The 15,475-nt window shown below is 45.1% G+C and overlaps 1 protein-coding gene across 3 annotated transcripts in view; it reads right to left on the bottom strand.

Moving 5' to 3' along the window:
- Window positions 1-15,271, bottom strand: part of ldb1a (LIM domain binding 1a) — a gene marked incomplete at its 3' end in the record, with an annotated part of 63,181 nt that extends 47,910 nt beyond the window's left edge. For all 3 annotated transcript variants that reach the window (XM_080740180.1, XM_080740181.1, XM_080740182.1), the window contains exon 1: window positions 15,161-15,271. In XM_080740180.1, coding sequence (XP_080596306.1) covers window positions 15,161-15,188 — 28 coding nt within the window. In that variant the 5' untranslated portion in view covers window positions 15,189-15,271. The remainder of the gene's footprint in view (window positions 1-15,160) is intronic.
- Between the last annotated feature and the right edge of the window lie 204 nt (window positions 15,272-15,475).

Below are 15,475 nucleotides of genomic sequence, written 5' to 3'. Positions count from 1 at the left end.
ATACAATACACAAACGAGCCCTACAGTATAAAGGGGCAATTCTTGCCAGGAAAGAAGCATTTCTTCGACTCAGACCTTATCGCCAGGGTTGGCTTATAGCAGCTGTCGGTAGATAATGCCGGTCTTATATAAGGGTCATTTGTGTACGGTGTGATTTGCCATGGTTACTCATTGAAGTTGAATCTCCATATATGGAGATAACCTACGCATCACACTAAGTCTCACCAGCCCTTATTTGGGAGCATGAGCAACTTATGTCTCCATATATGGAGATATGATGACATCACACAGTCCTCAGCCGATGATGTGGCGTGATGTCATACAATACACAAACGAGCCCAGATATGAGCAGGGCAAAGGTGTGACGTGTGACGTGACGGACGTGACGGACGTGACGGACGGCCGGTGGAGGTTTTGATACTAAACTGCGACCTTACGGTCGCAATGAAAACCTTAGTTACTAGTTACTTTGTAGATGTTCAATATTATTACAAACCATAAAACCTCTTCAGCCCTATATACATTTCGGCCATTTGAAAACTTGAAATGGGACAATGCATAATGAGTACTTTTACTTTTGGTACTTTAAGTACATTTTGATGCCAAAGAGAGGGTCTATCATTCTGGGGTCCCCAGCCATTTGTAACGGCCGGTGGCTTTTTGATGTGGAGGACCTTTCATGACAATGACCTTTAATGGAAACAATCTAGGGAGTCTCTCTCTCTCTCTCTCTGAACCTAACCCTAACCTCAGTAAAACTATGCCTAAACCTAACCCAAACCCTAACCCTAATGCTGGCGAGTAGCTATAACCTGCCGACGCTGGTGAACCGAAAACAAGCGCTCCTTCCCCCACTGTCTCCTATGGATTCCATAATAGCCATCCTGACACCCTGAGCCTAAACCCTAGAATCAAACAGGAAGCAAAAAGCATAGCTCTGCTATCTTCACAATTATTTAAAATAATTCAAAATCTTCACCGATATACTATGCCCCAAAATATGGACGTCAGGTTTAAAGTGGTAATTTCAACCCTATCTGTATAGGCTATTGTTGCTTTTTGGAAAGCTGTTTGCAAAGAGAGAGAGAGAAAAAAAGGGAATTCCCCATCTTTCCGTTCAAAACAAGCTTTTCCAGTTGTGTGTTCCAAAGACTCCGTGGCACCATGCTCATATTGTGAATGAATCCTTTTATTTTGCTTTCTCTTTGCTTCCTCTTCCCCTCCAACATCATCTCATCTGTCTGTTTGACTCCTGGCTATAACTGACACATGTCCAGCTTTCCCCTGAAGCCTGCAGCACATCACAGCTGTCAGGCACAAACCTTGTACGTCCATATTTCAAATCGTTATCCCACGATTTTGTAACCCGTTCGTCACCCAGTGCCAATTGCCTAAGCTGCAATCCTGGGCTCTGCTCTCCCTCTGCTAACCTGGGGAGGGCCCCCGAACTGAGCTTCATGCTTCATTCCTTCAGTGCATGAGGAGTGAGCAGGCCTCTTCTCATCACCCGATGATGGGAAACGTCTGTGTGTCTGCGCTGACGTCATCCAATGGGAAAACCCTTGGAAAGACAGAGTGACGTCATCAATCGGGTGATGATGTCATCATCACCATCAATAAGTGCGTCCTGATATAAACGTAATGGGTGATGTCATAGTATTGAGTCATACAGTATAAGGGCTATGAGAGGGACCGTCTATGCCCGTAACATAGCATGCCAGTATTGAGTCATACAGTATAATGGCCATGAGAGGGACCGTCTATGCCCGTAGCATAGCATGCCAGATTGGGCATGGATGGGCATAAACAGGCATATGTCCCATAAGCTTGAGGATTTGGTGGATTGATGCGCTTCTCATGACACTCTGACCAGACTGGGCCAAAGTGGGCCATGATTGGTCAGGTTTCACCTCACTATGAAATAGTCAGAGCATTTCAGGCAAAAATTGTGCACTTTATGAAAGAAGCATGAAATTTGGCACACAGAACATGCCATATGGAACATTTTCGGCTATAGGGCCATCGCAAATTTGTCTTGGGAAACTTGTGGAAGCCAATCAAAGCTGGGCTCTGATAGACTTACAGTAAAATAAAAAATAAAATAAAAATGCTTTATGTAGCATGTAAGGGGTCAAACTAGGTGTTGTTCGAGATTCTGAATCCAATGCAAGCATCTTTTTTGCACAAAAAACATTCCTTTCCAAGAAACGGCCGCCACAAAACTGTGAAAAGTGATGACTCATCACTAAACCATAGTTTTATGGGGTCCGTTTTTAGCCCAAGGAATTTTTTTCCTGCAAAACAAATGTTTGCATTGGATTCAGAATCCCGAAAAACACCTAGTTTGACCCCTTACATACTACTTAAAGCATATTTATGTTTTGTATTATTTTACTTTACTATAGTAGTACTATAGCAAAGTCTATGAGAGCCCAACTTTGATTGGCTCCCACAAGTTTCCCAAGACAAATCCGCGATGGCCCTAAAGCCAAACATGTTCCATATGGCATGTTCTAACTGTGTGCCAAATTTCATGCTTCTTTCATGAAGTGCACGATTCCATAAAAAATACTGCCCGAAACACCTGGACTAAAACGGGAGAAGCTGCGCAAACCTCTTGACTTACAATAATAAGGAAAAAGGAAGCGTTTCCATGGACATACAAGGTGTCCAGCCGACACAGCGACAACTTGTGACATCATAAAGACGCTCTGCATCCTGCTCCCCCCTCCTCCCCCTCTCTGGTCTCTTTCTGTTTCTTCCCCCACAACATCTCCCTTTCTCTCTCTCTCTCTCTCTCTCTCTCTCTCTCTCTCCCTCTCTCTCTCTCTGTCTGTCTGTGTCTCTCTCCCACGCATTCCTTCCTTCTTCATAGACGCGCACGCACGCACACACACACACACACACGCACACACACACACACACACACACACACACACACACACACACACACACACACACACACACACACACACACACACACACACACACACAGAGCCATTTTGATCTGGCAAATGAGTGGCTGAGGTAGAGATCTTAAAGGGGAAGAAGAGGGGGAAAACATAGAGGGAGGGAGAGGACGCGGAACAACAAACAAACGACAGGATGAGAGAGAGAGAAAAAGAGAAAGGGATTTTTTGATGAAAATTTGCTACGTCAGTTCATTCATGAAGATGATCACACATTCAAGTCCCCCATTTCCTCGTAGTATTTTTGTAGTAAATTTGTGCTCTAACTAAATTCTTGAAAATGACAATAATATAGTCACACCTCTGAGAGAGAGAGAGAGAGAGAGAGAGAGAGAGAGAGAGAGAGAGAGAGAGAGAGAGAGGAGAGGAGAGGGGAGTATTATTGCTAATCACCCAGCCTGTTTGGCTGCCATCTTATCTTGGCTAAAGAGCTCCTTCTAAGTCACTTTCATCTCTAATGGGGAGACATGTGACTTTCTGCATGAGGTGACGACCAGTGTACGCTGCAAACAGCAGCCAGAGACACAGAGCTGGATGAAGTACGACAACGTGCAAACACAGCAGCAAGATATGTGAGCAGCTGTGATAGGAGAAGGATAGCAAATGGAACACAACCACCTTAAAGACTACTGACCATTGTATATATCCCTACTCTGCCTGCATGTAACCTCGATACATGAAAACTGTTACAATCATTTCACTTGTACATATTTTGTTCTGATTGTATTGTACTGTGTTGTATTATATTTTGTACACTTCTGCTTTGGCAATATAAACGTATGTTTTCTCATGCCAATAAAGCTCTTTGAATTGAAATGAATTGACAGAGAGAGGGGGGTGACAGAGAAAGACAGAGAGAGAGAGAGAGAGAGGGGACAGAGAAAGAGAGGGAGAGAGAAAGAGAGAGTAGGAGAAGAAGGAAAGAGGGGGTCAGAGTTTGATGGGGGAGAAAGGGAAACAGAGAGAGAGAGAGAGAGTGTTTGTGTGCGTGCGTGCGTGCGTGCGTGCGTGCGTGCGTGCGTGCGTGCGTGCGTGCGTGCGTGCGTGCGAGCGTGCGTGCGTGCGTGCGTGCGTGCGTGCGTGCGTGCGTGTGTGCGTGTGTGTGTATGTGTGCGTGTTGCAGAGGGGAGGAGGGTCTATTTTTACCATCTAGTCTGAACAGAGTGTGCGATGAGGCTCCACTGTGTAGTGACATGCCTTCCATTCTGTTGCACTGTCAGACCAGAGTTAGTTAGTCTGAGGTGATTCACTGTGTTAGACCAGAGTTAGTTAGTCTGAGGTGATTCACTGTGTTAGACCAGAGTTAGTTAGTCTGAGGTGATTCACTGTGTTAGACCAGAGTTAGTTAGTCTGAGGTGATTCACTGTGTTAGACCAGAGTTAGTTAGTCTGAGGTGATTCACTGTGTCAGACCAGAGTTAGTTAGTCTGAGGTGATTCACACTGTGTTAGACCAGAGTTAGTTAGTCTGAGGTGATTCACACTGTGTTAGACCAGAGTTAGTTAGTCTGAGGTGATTCACACTGTGTTAGACCAGAGTTAGTTAGTCTGAGGTGATTCACACTGTGTTAGACCAGAGTTAGTTAGTCTGAGGTGATTCACACTGTGTTAGACCAGAGTTAGTTAGTCTGAGGTGATTCACACTGTGTCAGACCAGAGTTAGTTAGTCTGAGGTGATTCACTGTGTTAGACCAGAGTTAGTTAGTCTGAGGTGATTCACTGTGTTAGACCAGAGTTAGTTAGTCTGAGGTGATTCACTGTGTTAGACCAGAGTTAGTTAGTCTGAGGTGATTCACTGTGTCAGACCAGAGTTAGTTAGTCTGAGGTGATTCACTGTGTTAGACCAGAGTTAGTTAGTCTGAGGTGATTCACTGTGTTAGACCAGAGTTAGTTAGTCTGAGGTGATTCACTGTGTCAGACCAGAGTTAGTTAGTCTGAGGTGATTCACTGTGTCAGACCAGAGTTAGTTAGTCTGAGGTGATTCACTGTGTTAGACCAGAGTTAGTTAGTCTGAGGTGATTCACTGTGTCAGACCAGAGTTAGTTAGTCTGAGGTGATTCACTGTGTTAGACCAGAGTTAGTTAGTCTGAGGTGATTCACTGTGTCAGACCAGAGTTAGTTAGTCTGAGGTGATTCACTGTGTCAGACCAGAGTTAGTTAGTCTGAGGTGATTCACTGTGTTAGACCAGAGTTAGTTAGTCTGAGGTGATTCACTGTGTCAGACCAGAGTTAGTTAGTCTGAGGTGATTCACTGTGTCAGACCAGAGTTAGTTAGTCTGAGGTGATTCACTGTGTTAGACCAGAGTTAGTTAGTCTGAGGTGATTCACTGTGTCAGACCAGAGTTAGTTAGTCTGAGGTGATTCACTGTGTTAGACCAGAGTTAGTTAGTCTGAGGTGATTCACTGTGTCAGACCAGAGTTAGTTAGTCTGAGGTGATTCACTGTGTCAGACCAGAGTTAGTTAGTCTGAGGTGATTCACTGTGTCAGACCAGAGTTAGTTAGTCTGAGGTGATTCACTGTGTTAGACCAGAGTTAGTTAGTCTGAGGTGATTCACTGTGTCAGACCAGAGTTAGTTAGTCTGAGGTGATTCACTGTGTCAGACCAGAGTTAGTTAGTCTGAGGTGATTCACTGTGTTAGACCAGAGTTAGTTAGTCTGAGGTGATTCACTGTGTCAGACCAGAGTTAGTTAGTCTGAGGTGATTCACTGTGTCAGACCAGAGTTAGTTAGTCTGAGGTGATTCACTGTGTTAGACCAGAGTTAGTTAGTCTGAGGTGATTCACTGTGTTAGACCAGAGTTAGTTAGTCTGAGGTGATTCACTGTGTTAGACCAGAGTTAGTTAGTCTGAGGTGATTCACTGTGTCAGACCAGAGTTAGTTAGTCTGAGGTGATTCACTGTGTCAGACCAGAGTTAGTTAGTCTGAGGTGATTCACTGTGTCAGACCAGAGTTAGTTAGTCTGAGGTGATTCACTGTGTCAGACCAGAGTTAGTTAGTCTGAGGTGATTCACTGTGTCAGACCAGAGTTAGTTAGTCTGAGGTGATTCACTGTGTCAGTCCAGAGTTAGTTAGTCTGAGGTGATTCACTGTGTCAGACCAGAGTTAGTTAGTCTGAGGTGATTCACTGTGTCAGACCAGAGTTAGTTAGTCTGAGGTGATTCACTGTGTCAGACCAGAGTTAGTTAGTCTGAGGTGATTCACTGTGTCAGACCAGAGTTAGTTAGTCTGAGGTGATTCACTGTGTCAGACCAGAGTTAGTTAGTCTGAGGTGATTCACTGTGTCAGACCAGAGTTAGTTAGTCTGAGGTGATTCACTGTGTCAGACCAGAGTTAGTTAGTCTGAGGTGATTCACTGTGTTAGACCAGAGTTAGTTAGTCTGAGGTGATTCACTGTGTCAGACCAGAGTTAGTTAGTCTGAGGTGATTCACTGTGTCAGACCAGAGTTAGTTAGTCTGAGGTGATTCACTGTGTCAGACCAGAGTTAGTTAGTCTGAGGTGATTCACTGTGTCAGACCAGAGTTAGTTAGTCTGAGGTGATTCACTGTGTTAGACCAGAGTTAGTTAGTCTGAGGTGATTCACTGTGTCAGACCAGAGTTAGTTAGTCTGAGGTGATTCACTGTGTTAGACCAGAGTTAGTTAGTCTGAGGTGATTCACTGTGTCAGACCAGAGTTAGTTAGTCTGAGGTGATTCACTGTGTTAGACCAGAGTTAGTTAGTCTGAGGTGATTCACTGTGTCAGACCAGAGTTAGTTAGTCTGAGGTGATTCACTGTGTCAGACCAGAGTTAGTTAGTCTGAGGTGATTCACTATGTCACAGAGTGACTGACAGCCATGTCAGCAAACCAGACGCGCGATAGTGGACATGATTCAGGCTAGTCCCGGAAAAGATGCGCTGTGATTGGCCAGAGGCACTTTGAGTGAGGCTTCACCCCCAAACATTATTTACTATTCGGGACGTAACTCGAACGGCGCTGAGTCGGCTTAAGCGGACTTCGCAGCGCTCGACACGGCGACTCGCTCGCTTCAGCTCTCTCGGTCTCACGTGGCTCAAGTCTGCTTGAGACAGCGAACCAACATAAAGTTTAAGTGTACAGTATAGAGGGTATTTGCACATTTCTAAAGTGACAATTTAGGACTTTTTTAATACCTCTAAAATGACTAATGGCCAAATTAAACATTGCCCAAATTGTCAAATATTAGAGGCTGACATTATGAAAATAGCCGATCTACATGCTCACAACACCTTGCAACGCGAGGCGTTGTGAGCATGTAGATCTTCTATTTTCACAATAGAACAGTGTTATACAAAATGTAATGCCTCAACTCTTAGTGCTCGTCAGGGTGGTGGGGGTCCCCAGTTAAAATATGATTATTTTAGGGGTCGTGGCCTGAAAAGGTTGAGAACCACTGGGCTAAAGGAAGAACCACTGGGCTAAAGGAAGAACCGCTGGGCTAAAGGAAGAACCGCTGGGCTAAAGGAAGAACCGCTGGGCTAAAGGAAGAACCACTGGGCTAAAGGAAGAACCACTGGGCTAAAGGAAGAACCACTGGGCTAAAGGAAGAACCACTGGGCTAAAGGAAGAACCACTGGGCTAAAGGAAGAGGCAGAAAGGAGAGGACTTTTAGTTTTTTTAATTATTTGCACGCAGCTTCACGGAAGGGGGAGGAGCCTCTCTACCACCATCACACAAGAATGTAAACAAACCTGCCTTCAAATGCGACCAGTGATTTTCATCACACACACACACACAAGCATGCGTGTGCGCACATTACACACACACGCACACGCACACGCACACACGCACGCACGCACGCACGCACGCACGCACGCACGCACGCACGCACGCACGCACGCACGCACGCACGCACGCACGCACGCACGCACGCACGCACGCACACACACACACACACACACACACACACACACACACACACACACACACACACACACACACACACACTACAAGTGTGTGACCTGGAAAGTAATGTTTCAGTGTGTGTGTGTGTGTGTGTGTGTGTGTGTGAGAGATTCTCTGGCTCAGACTTGCCGCAGCAAGTTTCCTTAACCCTTAACACACGCATGAAATGCTGTGTCTCTGTGTGTGTGTGTGTGTGTGTGTGTGTGTGTGTGTGTGTGTGTGTGTGTGTGTGTGTGTGTGTGTGTGTGTGTGTGTGTGTGTGTGTGTGTGTGTGTGTTTGTCAGTGGTGTAAAGTAACTACAAGTACATTTACCTACAAGTATTGGAATTAATTAAGTATACAAGTTTGAGGTATTTGTACTGTTACTTGAGTATTTCACTATACTTTTACTTCTACTCCACTACATCTCAGATCCAAAGAGTGTACTTTTACTCCACTATAATTATTTTAAAACTTTAGTTACTTTAGTTACTTTGAAGATACAAAGCATTATAAAACATACTATATTAACCACTTTAGCCCTATTTTATACTTAAGTCATTTGAAAATAGCAGATCTACAATCTGCTATAATAGATCTGCTATTTCGATCTGCTATTTTGAAAAATGTTGCACTTTTTAACTTTTGGTGCTTGAAGTCTATTTTGATACCAACACCTTTGTACTTTTACTTACAATGAGTACATTTTGAATTCCGGACTTTTACTTGTAACAGAGTATTTCTACATTGCAGTATTGATACTTTTAACGTAAAACGTGAGTACTTTTTCCACCACTGGTGTTTGTGTGTTTGTGTGCATGAGTGCATGTGTGCGGCGTGCACGCGTGGGTATGTGCGTGCGTGCGACCGTGCATGGGTATGTGCGTGTGTGTGTATGTGCGTTCGTGTTTTTGTATGTGTGTATGTGTGTGTGTGTGTGTGTGTGTGTGTGTGTGTGTGTGTGTGTGTGTGTGTGTGTGTGTGTGTGTGTGTGTGTGTGTGTGTGTGTGCGCGCGTGTGTGAGTGTGTGTGTAATTGTGTATGCTTTTCCTGTGTACATCATTCGAAAACATGTGGATGTCATTAAAAGGTTTTCTGCTCCTCACTAAAACAGACTCTGAGAGAGCAAAGCAACGAGCAGAGACAGAGAGCAACAAGAAGACAATACGAGCCCTGGAAGAAACACTGTTGTTCACAAAACAACGGGTCCATTTGGTTACATAGTTTGATTTCATTCTCTGAGTTACAAACGCATTAAGTAAAACCGAGGATTTGTTTTTACTATTAGACAATAGTGGTCAGAGCTGTATAAAATCCCACTCCCATCTTCAATAGCCACACAGTGGCAGTGGCTCAGGGGTAGAGAAACCGTCATTAGAACACGGAGGGTTCCCAAAGGGTTTCCAGTTCGATCACGGGCTCCCCCAAGAGTTAGTGCGGAGGAGTCCGTGAGCAAGACTCTGAACCCCTAGTTGCTCCTGATGAGCAGGTTGGTGCCTTGCATTAAAGAGATCCTGGCAGCCTAATTCAATGTGCCCTCATGCTCTGAGATCCCCTCAGCGGATGCTAGGATTCAATTTAGGGCCTGTTAGACATCGCTAGTAACCTCGCCCACCAGGCTTTCTGAGAGAAAGCCTGGTGTTCGTTCACAACAGGCCGTTTGGTTTCCACCTAAAGCGCGGAAACCACTGGAAGAAGCGGCGTCGATTTGATTTGGTTCCCTCCGTTTGTTTCCCCAATCCCTATTAAAATGCTGGAGTAGCCTAGTGTAGTCTTGCCAGTCGCTAACAGTTGGACTAAAAGATATACCAAACACATTTTTCAAAAGCAAAACTACTCCGCATCAAGGAGTTTATTAGGTAGGCCCTAAAAGTATGTCCTTGAGCACAGGGGAATTATTTTGGGTTAAAACTGAATCCGGTTTGATAGTTCCGGCAAATTGTAGTCCTTTGAGTACTACAACATGACGTAAAGTGGTTTCCTCTCCCGACCGGATCAAACCTCGAAAAGTGAAGTGATCCCAGACTACATCGCTAGCTGCCTGCTCTGCTCTGCGCTGGGCGCAGCTCGTCCCCTGGCACACAGTCCTTCACAAGACAAGTACACACTAAACCAGGGGTCTTCAACATGTTCATGCCAAGGACCCCTTAGCTGAGAGAGAGATGAAGCAGGGACCCCCAGATTCCATATAGTTTCATCGGTTGGCAGCACAATCATCGTGTATTTTGGATTCATGTCAATTTGTGTTATCAGATATTTTACCACTTGAACCGTCAATACTTAATAAACTTTACCTTTCACTCTACTTAATCTGCTCTTTTCTCCCCTCTACACCAAACCTCTTTTGGTGTAGAGGGGGTCCCTCAAAATGGGAGAGGACCTGTGATGTTCTGCCGCACTTTTTATTTCTGTTTTATCTATTAGTTAGTGGTCTTTAAGGTCCACAGAATGAGAGGCCTGCTCTGCCGGAAACATCGCGAAAAAAAGTTATGGCCATTTGTATATTCACTGTCCCATTGACTCTACTAGAAATATAAAATCACACCCGTGTGAAGTGGAGCTGTGTGTGTGTGTGTGTGTGTGTGTGTGTGTGTGTGTGTGTGTGTGTGTGTGTGTGTGTGTGTGTGTGTGTGTGTGTGTGTGTGTGTGTGTGTGTGGATCATGTGTACCGATTTTTGTGACATTTGAAGAAAATATGTAGGAAAAGGAGCAAAAAGTGTGTTTTGGAGAAAATTCAAGATGGCGGAAAATCTATCATGGCGCAAATGGGCGTGGCCTATATGGGGAGATGCGTCATGGCCCAAGGAATCCAGGGAAAAAATATTTTTAATTTTCCGACCTACGGTTCAAGAGTTACAGGCCAAAACGTAAAGTGGGGTGTTATGGCGCCACCATGCGGCCAAATGACACAATTATTTTTTATTTAATCCTTGAAATCATTATGAACCTCCTCTCCAAGTCTTGAAACTCTAGCCCCTATGGTTTGCGAGAGACAAATAATTGAATGTGAGTTTTTGCGATTCCCATTATAAGTCAATGGGGAAAATTAATTCACTAATAAATTAATATCAATTAAACTATAGAACCTTTCTCTTAGAAAAGTAATAGCCCACGATTCCCGAGTAAGCCGGTCGATTTGACATATGGCGCGAGTGTGTGGTGGCAAAACTGTGGGACTAGTGGCGTGCCGAAGTTTAGGAAGTTCAGGCTACATACACACACACAGACAGACAGACAGACCCACACAGCCACGTATAGGGAGCCTGTGCTTCACACAGCTCCAAAAAAAGGGGAAAACAAATCTGCTTTAAGTAGCATGTGAGGGGTCAAACTAGTGGTTCTTCATCATTCTGAATCCATTGCAAGCATTTGTTTTGCATGAAAAACATTCCTGGGGCAAAATGTTGGCCACCCAAAACTGTGAAAAAAATATCACACCCGTGTGAAGTGGAGCTGTGTGTGTGTGTGTGTGTGTGTGTGTGTGTGTGTGTGTGTGTGTGTGTGTGTGTGTGTGTGTGTGTGTGTGTGTGTGTGTGTGGATCATGTGTACCGATTTTTGTGACATTTGAAGAAAATATGTAGGAAAAGGAGCAAAAAGTGTGTTTTGGAGAAAATTCAAGATGGCGGAAAATCTATCATGGCGCAAATGGGCGTGGCCTATATGGGGAGATGCGTCATGACCCAAGGAATCCAGGGAAAAAATATTTTTAATTTTCCGACCTACGGTTCAAGAGTTACAGGCCAAAACGTAAAGTGGGGTGTTATGGCGCCACCATGCGGCCAAATGACACAATTATTTTTTATTTAATCCTTGAAATCATTATGAACCTCCTCTCCAAGTCTTGAAACTCTAGCCCCTATGGTTTGCGAGAGACAAATAATTGAATGTGAGTTTTTGCGATTCCCATTATAAGTCAATGGGGAAAATTAATTCACTAATAAATTAATATCAATTAAACTATAGAACCTTTCTCTTAGAAAAGTAATAGCCCACGATTCCCGAGTAAGCCGGTCGATTTGACATATGGCGCGAGTGTGTGGTGGCAAAACTGTGGGACTAGTGGCGTGCCGAAGTTTAGGAAGTTCAGGCTACATACAGACAGACAGACAGACCCACCCACACGGCCACGTATAGGGAGCCTGTGCTTCACACAGCTCCAAAAAGTGAAGTGAAAAAAAAAAGTGATGACTCATCACTTTTCACTATTTTTGGCTTGCAATGGATTCAGAATGATGAAGAACCCCTAGTTTGACCCCTCACATGCTACTTAAAGTAGATTATTTTTCTTTTTGAGCGGTGGTCACACCGTCTCCATAGCGTGGCCGTGTGTGTATCCGTCCGTGTGTGTGTGTGTGTGTGTCTGTCTGTCTGTGTGTCTGTAGCCTGAAGTACCTTTTTTGACCACACATGTTAAGGGAGGGGCGCTGTTGTTCAGGCCACTGAGGCCAGGCACACTCACACACATTCACATTCACACTCACATTCACGCCCGCCCGCCCGCACACACACACACACACACACACACACACACACACACACACACACACACACACACACACACACACACACACACACACACACACACACACACACACACACACACACACACACACACACACACACACACACACACACACACACACACACACACACACACACGCAGCCTCCACCGCTCAGTTCACACGAGTGTGATTTTTTTAATATTTCTAGTGGAGTCAATGGGACAGTGAATATACAAATGGCCATAACCTTTTTTCGCGATGTTTCCGGCAGAGCAGGCCTCTCATTCTGTGGACCTTAATGACCAAACTAATAAATAAAACAGAAATGAAAAGTGCGGCAGAACATCACAGGTTCAACCCTATTCCTTGAGCTTTTGGGCATGTGGATCCCCGACTATTTGCCGAAAATAGCCGATCTACAAGCTCACAACACTGCGAGGCGTTGTGAGCATGTAGATCTGCTATTTTCACAATAGAACCGTGTTAAACAAAATGTAATGCCTCAACTCTTAGTGCTCATCAGGGTGGGGGTCCCCAGTTAAAATATGATTATTTTGGGGGTCGTGTTCCTGAAAAGGTTGAGAACCACTGATTTAGACTAGCCTGGTGTCTGGTATATAGGACACCCTCCGTGTGACAATAGTTCTGTCCCGAGCTCATAAGGTCAACGTCTCCCCCTGGCTGGCCGAGCGGAGCATGCAGGGGGGATTCCATCTTGGGACCGCGGAGGAGGAGGTTTTTGTCTCCCACGTACGGGGAGAGACCTGGGACTCATCCCGGGGCCGGGGGGGTCACAGTTCTCTCCTTTGGGAACAGGACATTAAACTGACAATAATGCAGTTTTATTCCAAACACACTGGCACGTGCACACATAGACATCAAAGGGGGCTCGAGCCCCTGCCCTTTTATCCACCTGTAAAAAGTGCCCTCTCCAGAACCATGAATGCAGTTTTTACTATGGTGAAAGAAATGCAAATGCCCCCTCTTTCCATGCCATACCTGAAGGCAGCATTCAAGAGAATTGCCTTGTCCAAACTCTCCTGAACTTGAATGCAGCATCTTATGTTGAAATAATTGCCCTCTCTGTGTAGAAATCCATACCGTTACACCACATCTCCAGTAATGACTTGATTATGCTCAGTTCAGTGTGGTATCAAGCACCGAAAATAGCCGACCTCCAAGCTCACAACGCAGGTCTGCTATTTTCGATATTTCCACCAAAAGGCCCTTTTATATATTTCAGCCCCTGCCTCTCTAACATTCTGTGCACGTCCCTGCAAACAAAGCCTTCATCAGCAATGTATTCTGTATATACAACGACGATCGGTTTATATACACTGACGATGAATGCTTATCGTAAAAAACGTTGTTATGTGGCGTTAAAAGCGACCAAAGTTTAGTATGTGAAATGGCACATCCTGACTCTGTCTGGGCGCGTACACTTTTTTACGATCTATGGGTTTGCAGCTCTGACATTATGCTCTTCACTGTGATGTCAGGGGAACCACTCTAACAGAATCCCTTTTAAGCCCATATATGGAGTTCCCTGATGTCATCAATATTAAGCCCATATCTAACAGGACTTCATATGGGAATGCCCATATATGGAGGCCACATCGGCAAACATCCCACACTAACAGAATCCATATATGGCCAAGACCAGGGGTCTCCATATATGGGTACCAGAGGTCTCCATATATGGGTAACTGTTCCGATATACATCACTGGCCAGATGGCCAACACATGGCGCGACCTCGCCCTTTAGGGCGGTGGCCGCTTGTCGCCCTGAGGCGTCTTACTAGTAAAGCTCCAGTGCAGTGTGTGTGTGTGTGTGTGTGTGTGTGTGTGTGTGTGTGTGTGTGTGTGTGTGTGTGTGTGTGTGTGTGTGTGTGTGTGTGTGTTAGACACATGAGAGCACATTGCGAGTGTACAGCAGGTGATTACAGGTTCAGCAACAACACATGCCATGCCCACGTGCGAGCGCTCACTCACACACCCCCACACACACGCACGCACACACGCACGCACGCACACATGCACGCACGCAGACAAGCTTGACACTGGCCTGAGGCCACCTTGCAACACATTGACATCAGTCACACAAGACACAAGAAATTGTACATAGCAGTGAGAGAGAGTGAGAGAGAGAGAGAGAGAGAGAGAGAGAGAGAGAGAGAGAGAGAGAGAGAGAGAGAGAGAGAGAGAGAGAGAGTATAGTAATAACAGCCATCATTACACATTGAAATCCCACCAGTGTTTAACGTGTCCGTTTGTAACTCTGTGTAGGCTACACTCTCAGAGTGAGTTAGGAGCAGACTGCAGAGTAAAAGGGCTACGGGCGTTTAAGTCTACGTTTGAGACATAGAGAGAGGATATGGAAATGGAAGCAATACATACAGTAGTAGTACTGAGAGACAGAGAGATTCTGAGGGAGAAAGTATAGATATAACAGCCATCGTTACACATTAAAAGAGAGAGAGAGAGAAAGCTTGCTTTGGCAATGTAAACGTATGTTTTCTCATGCCAATAAAGCCCTTGGAATTGAATTGAACAATTGAAAGAGAGAGAGACAGAGACAGAGACAGAGACACAGAGACACAGAGACACAGATACATACAGAGACAGTGAGACAGCGAGAGAGAGACAGAGACACAGATACATACAGAGACAGAGAGAGACAGAGATTCTGAGGGAGAAAGTATAGAAATAACAGCCATCGTCATTACACATTAAAAGAGACAGAGACAGACATAGAGACACAGAGAGCAGAGACATAGAGAACACCCACCGGGACAAGCGCAGCCTCCAACGGACATCTTTTCTCACATGTTAGGGCTTTTTCTCCGAGCAGAACAGCTGCGTTCAGTCCTCAGTCCACATGCAGGCAGCCAGGCAGGCTTCACTCTGCAAGAACAACAACACACTCACTGACTCACTGTGTCAGAGAGAGGGGTGGAGAGAGAGAGACAGGGGCGTCACAAGGGCTAGGAAAGTGGGACTGAGTTACCAGGGCCCAAGGTGGAGGGGCCCTAGTAACTTTAGCTATTGAAAAATAGCAGATATACAAGCTCACAGCGCGGCACCGAGTGCCGCGCTGCGAGCT

The sequence above is a fragment of the Nannobrachium achirus genome, assembly GCF_963921795.1.
Source record: "Nannobrachium achirus genome assembly, chromosome: 13".
NCBI lineage: Eukaryota > Metazoa > Chordata > Actinopteri > Myctophiformes > Myctophidae > Nannobrachium > Nannobrachium achirus.
Note: the sequence above shows the minus strand (reverse complement) of the source record. Positions and strands in the feature narration are given on the sequence as shown.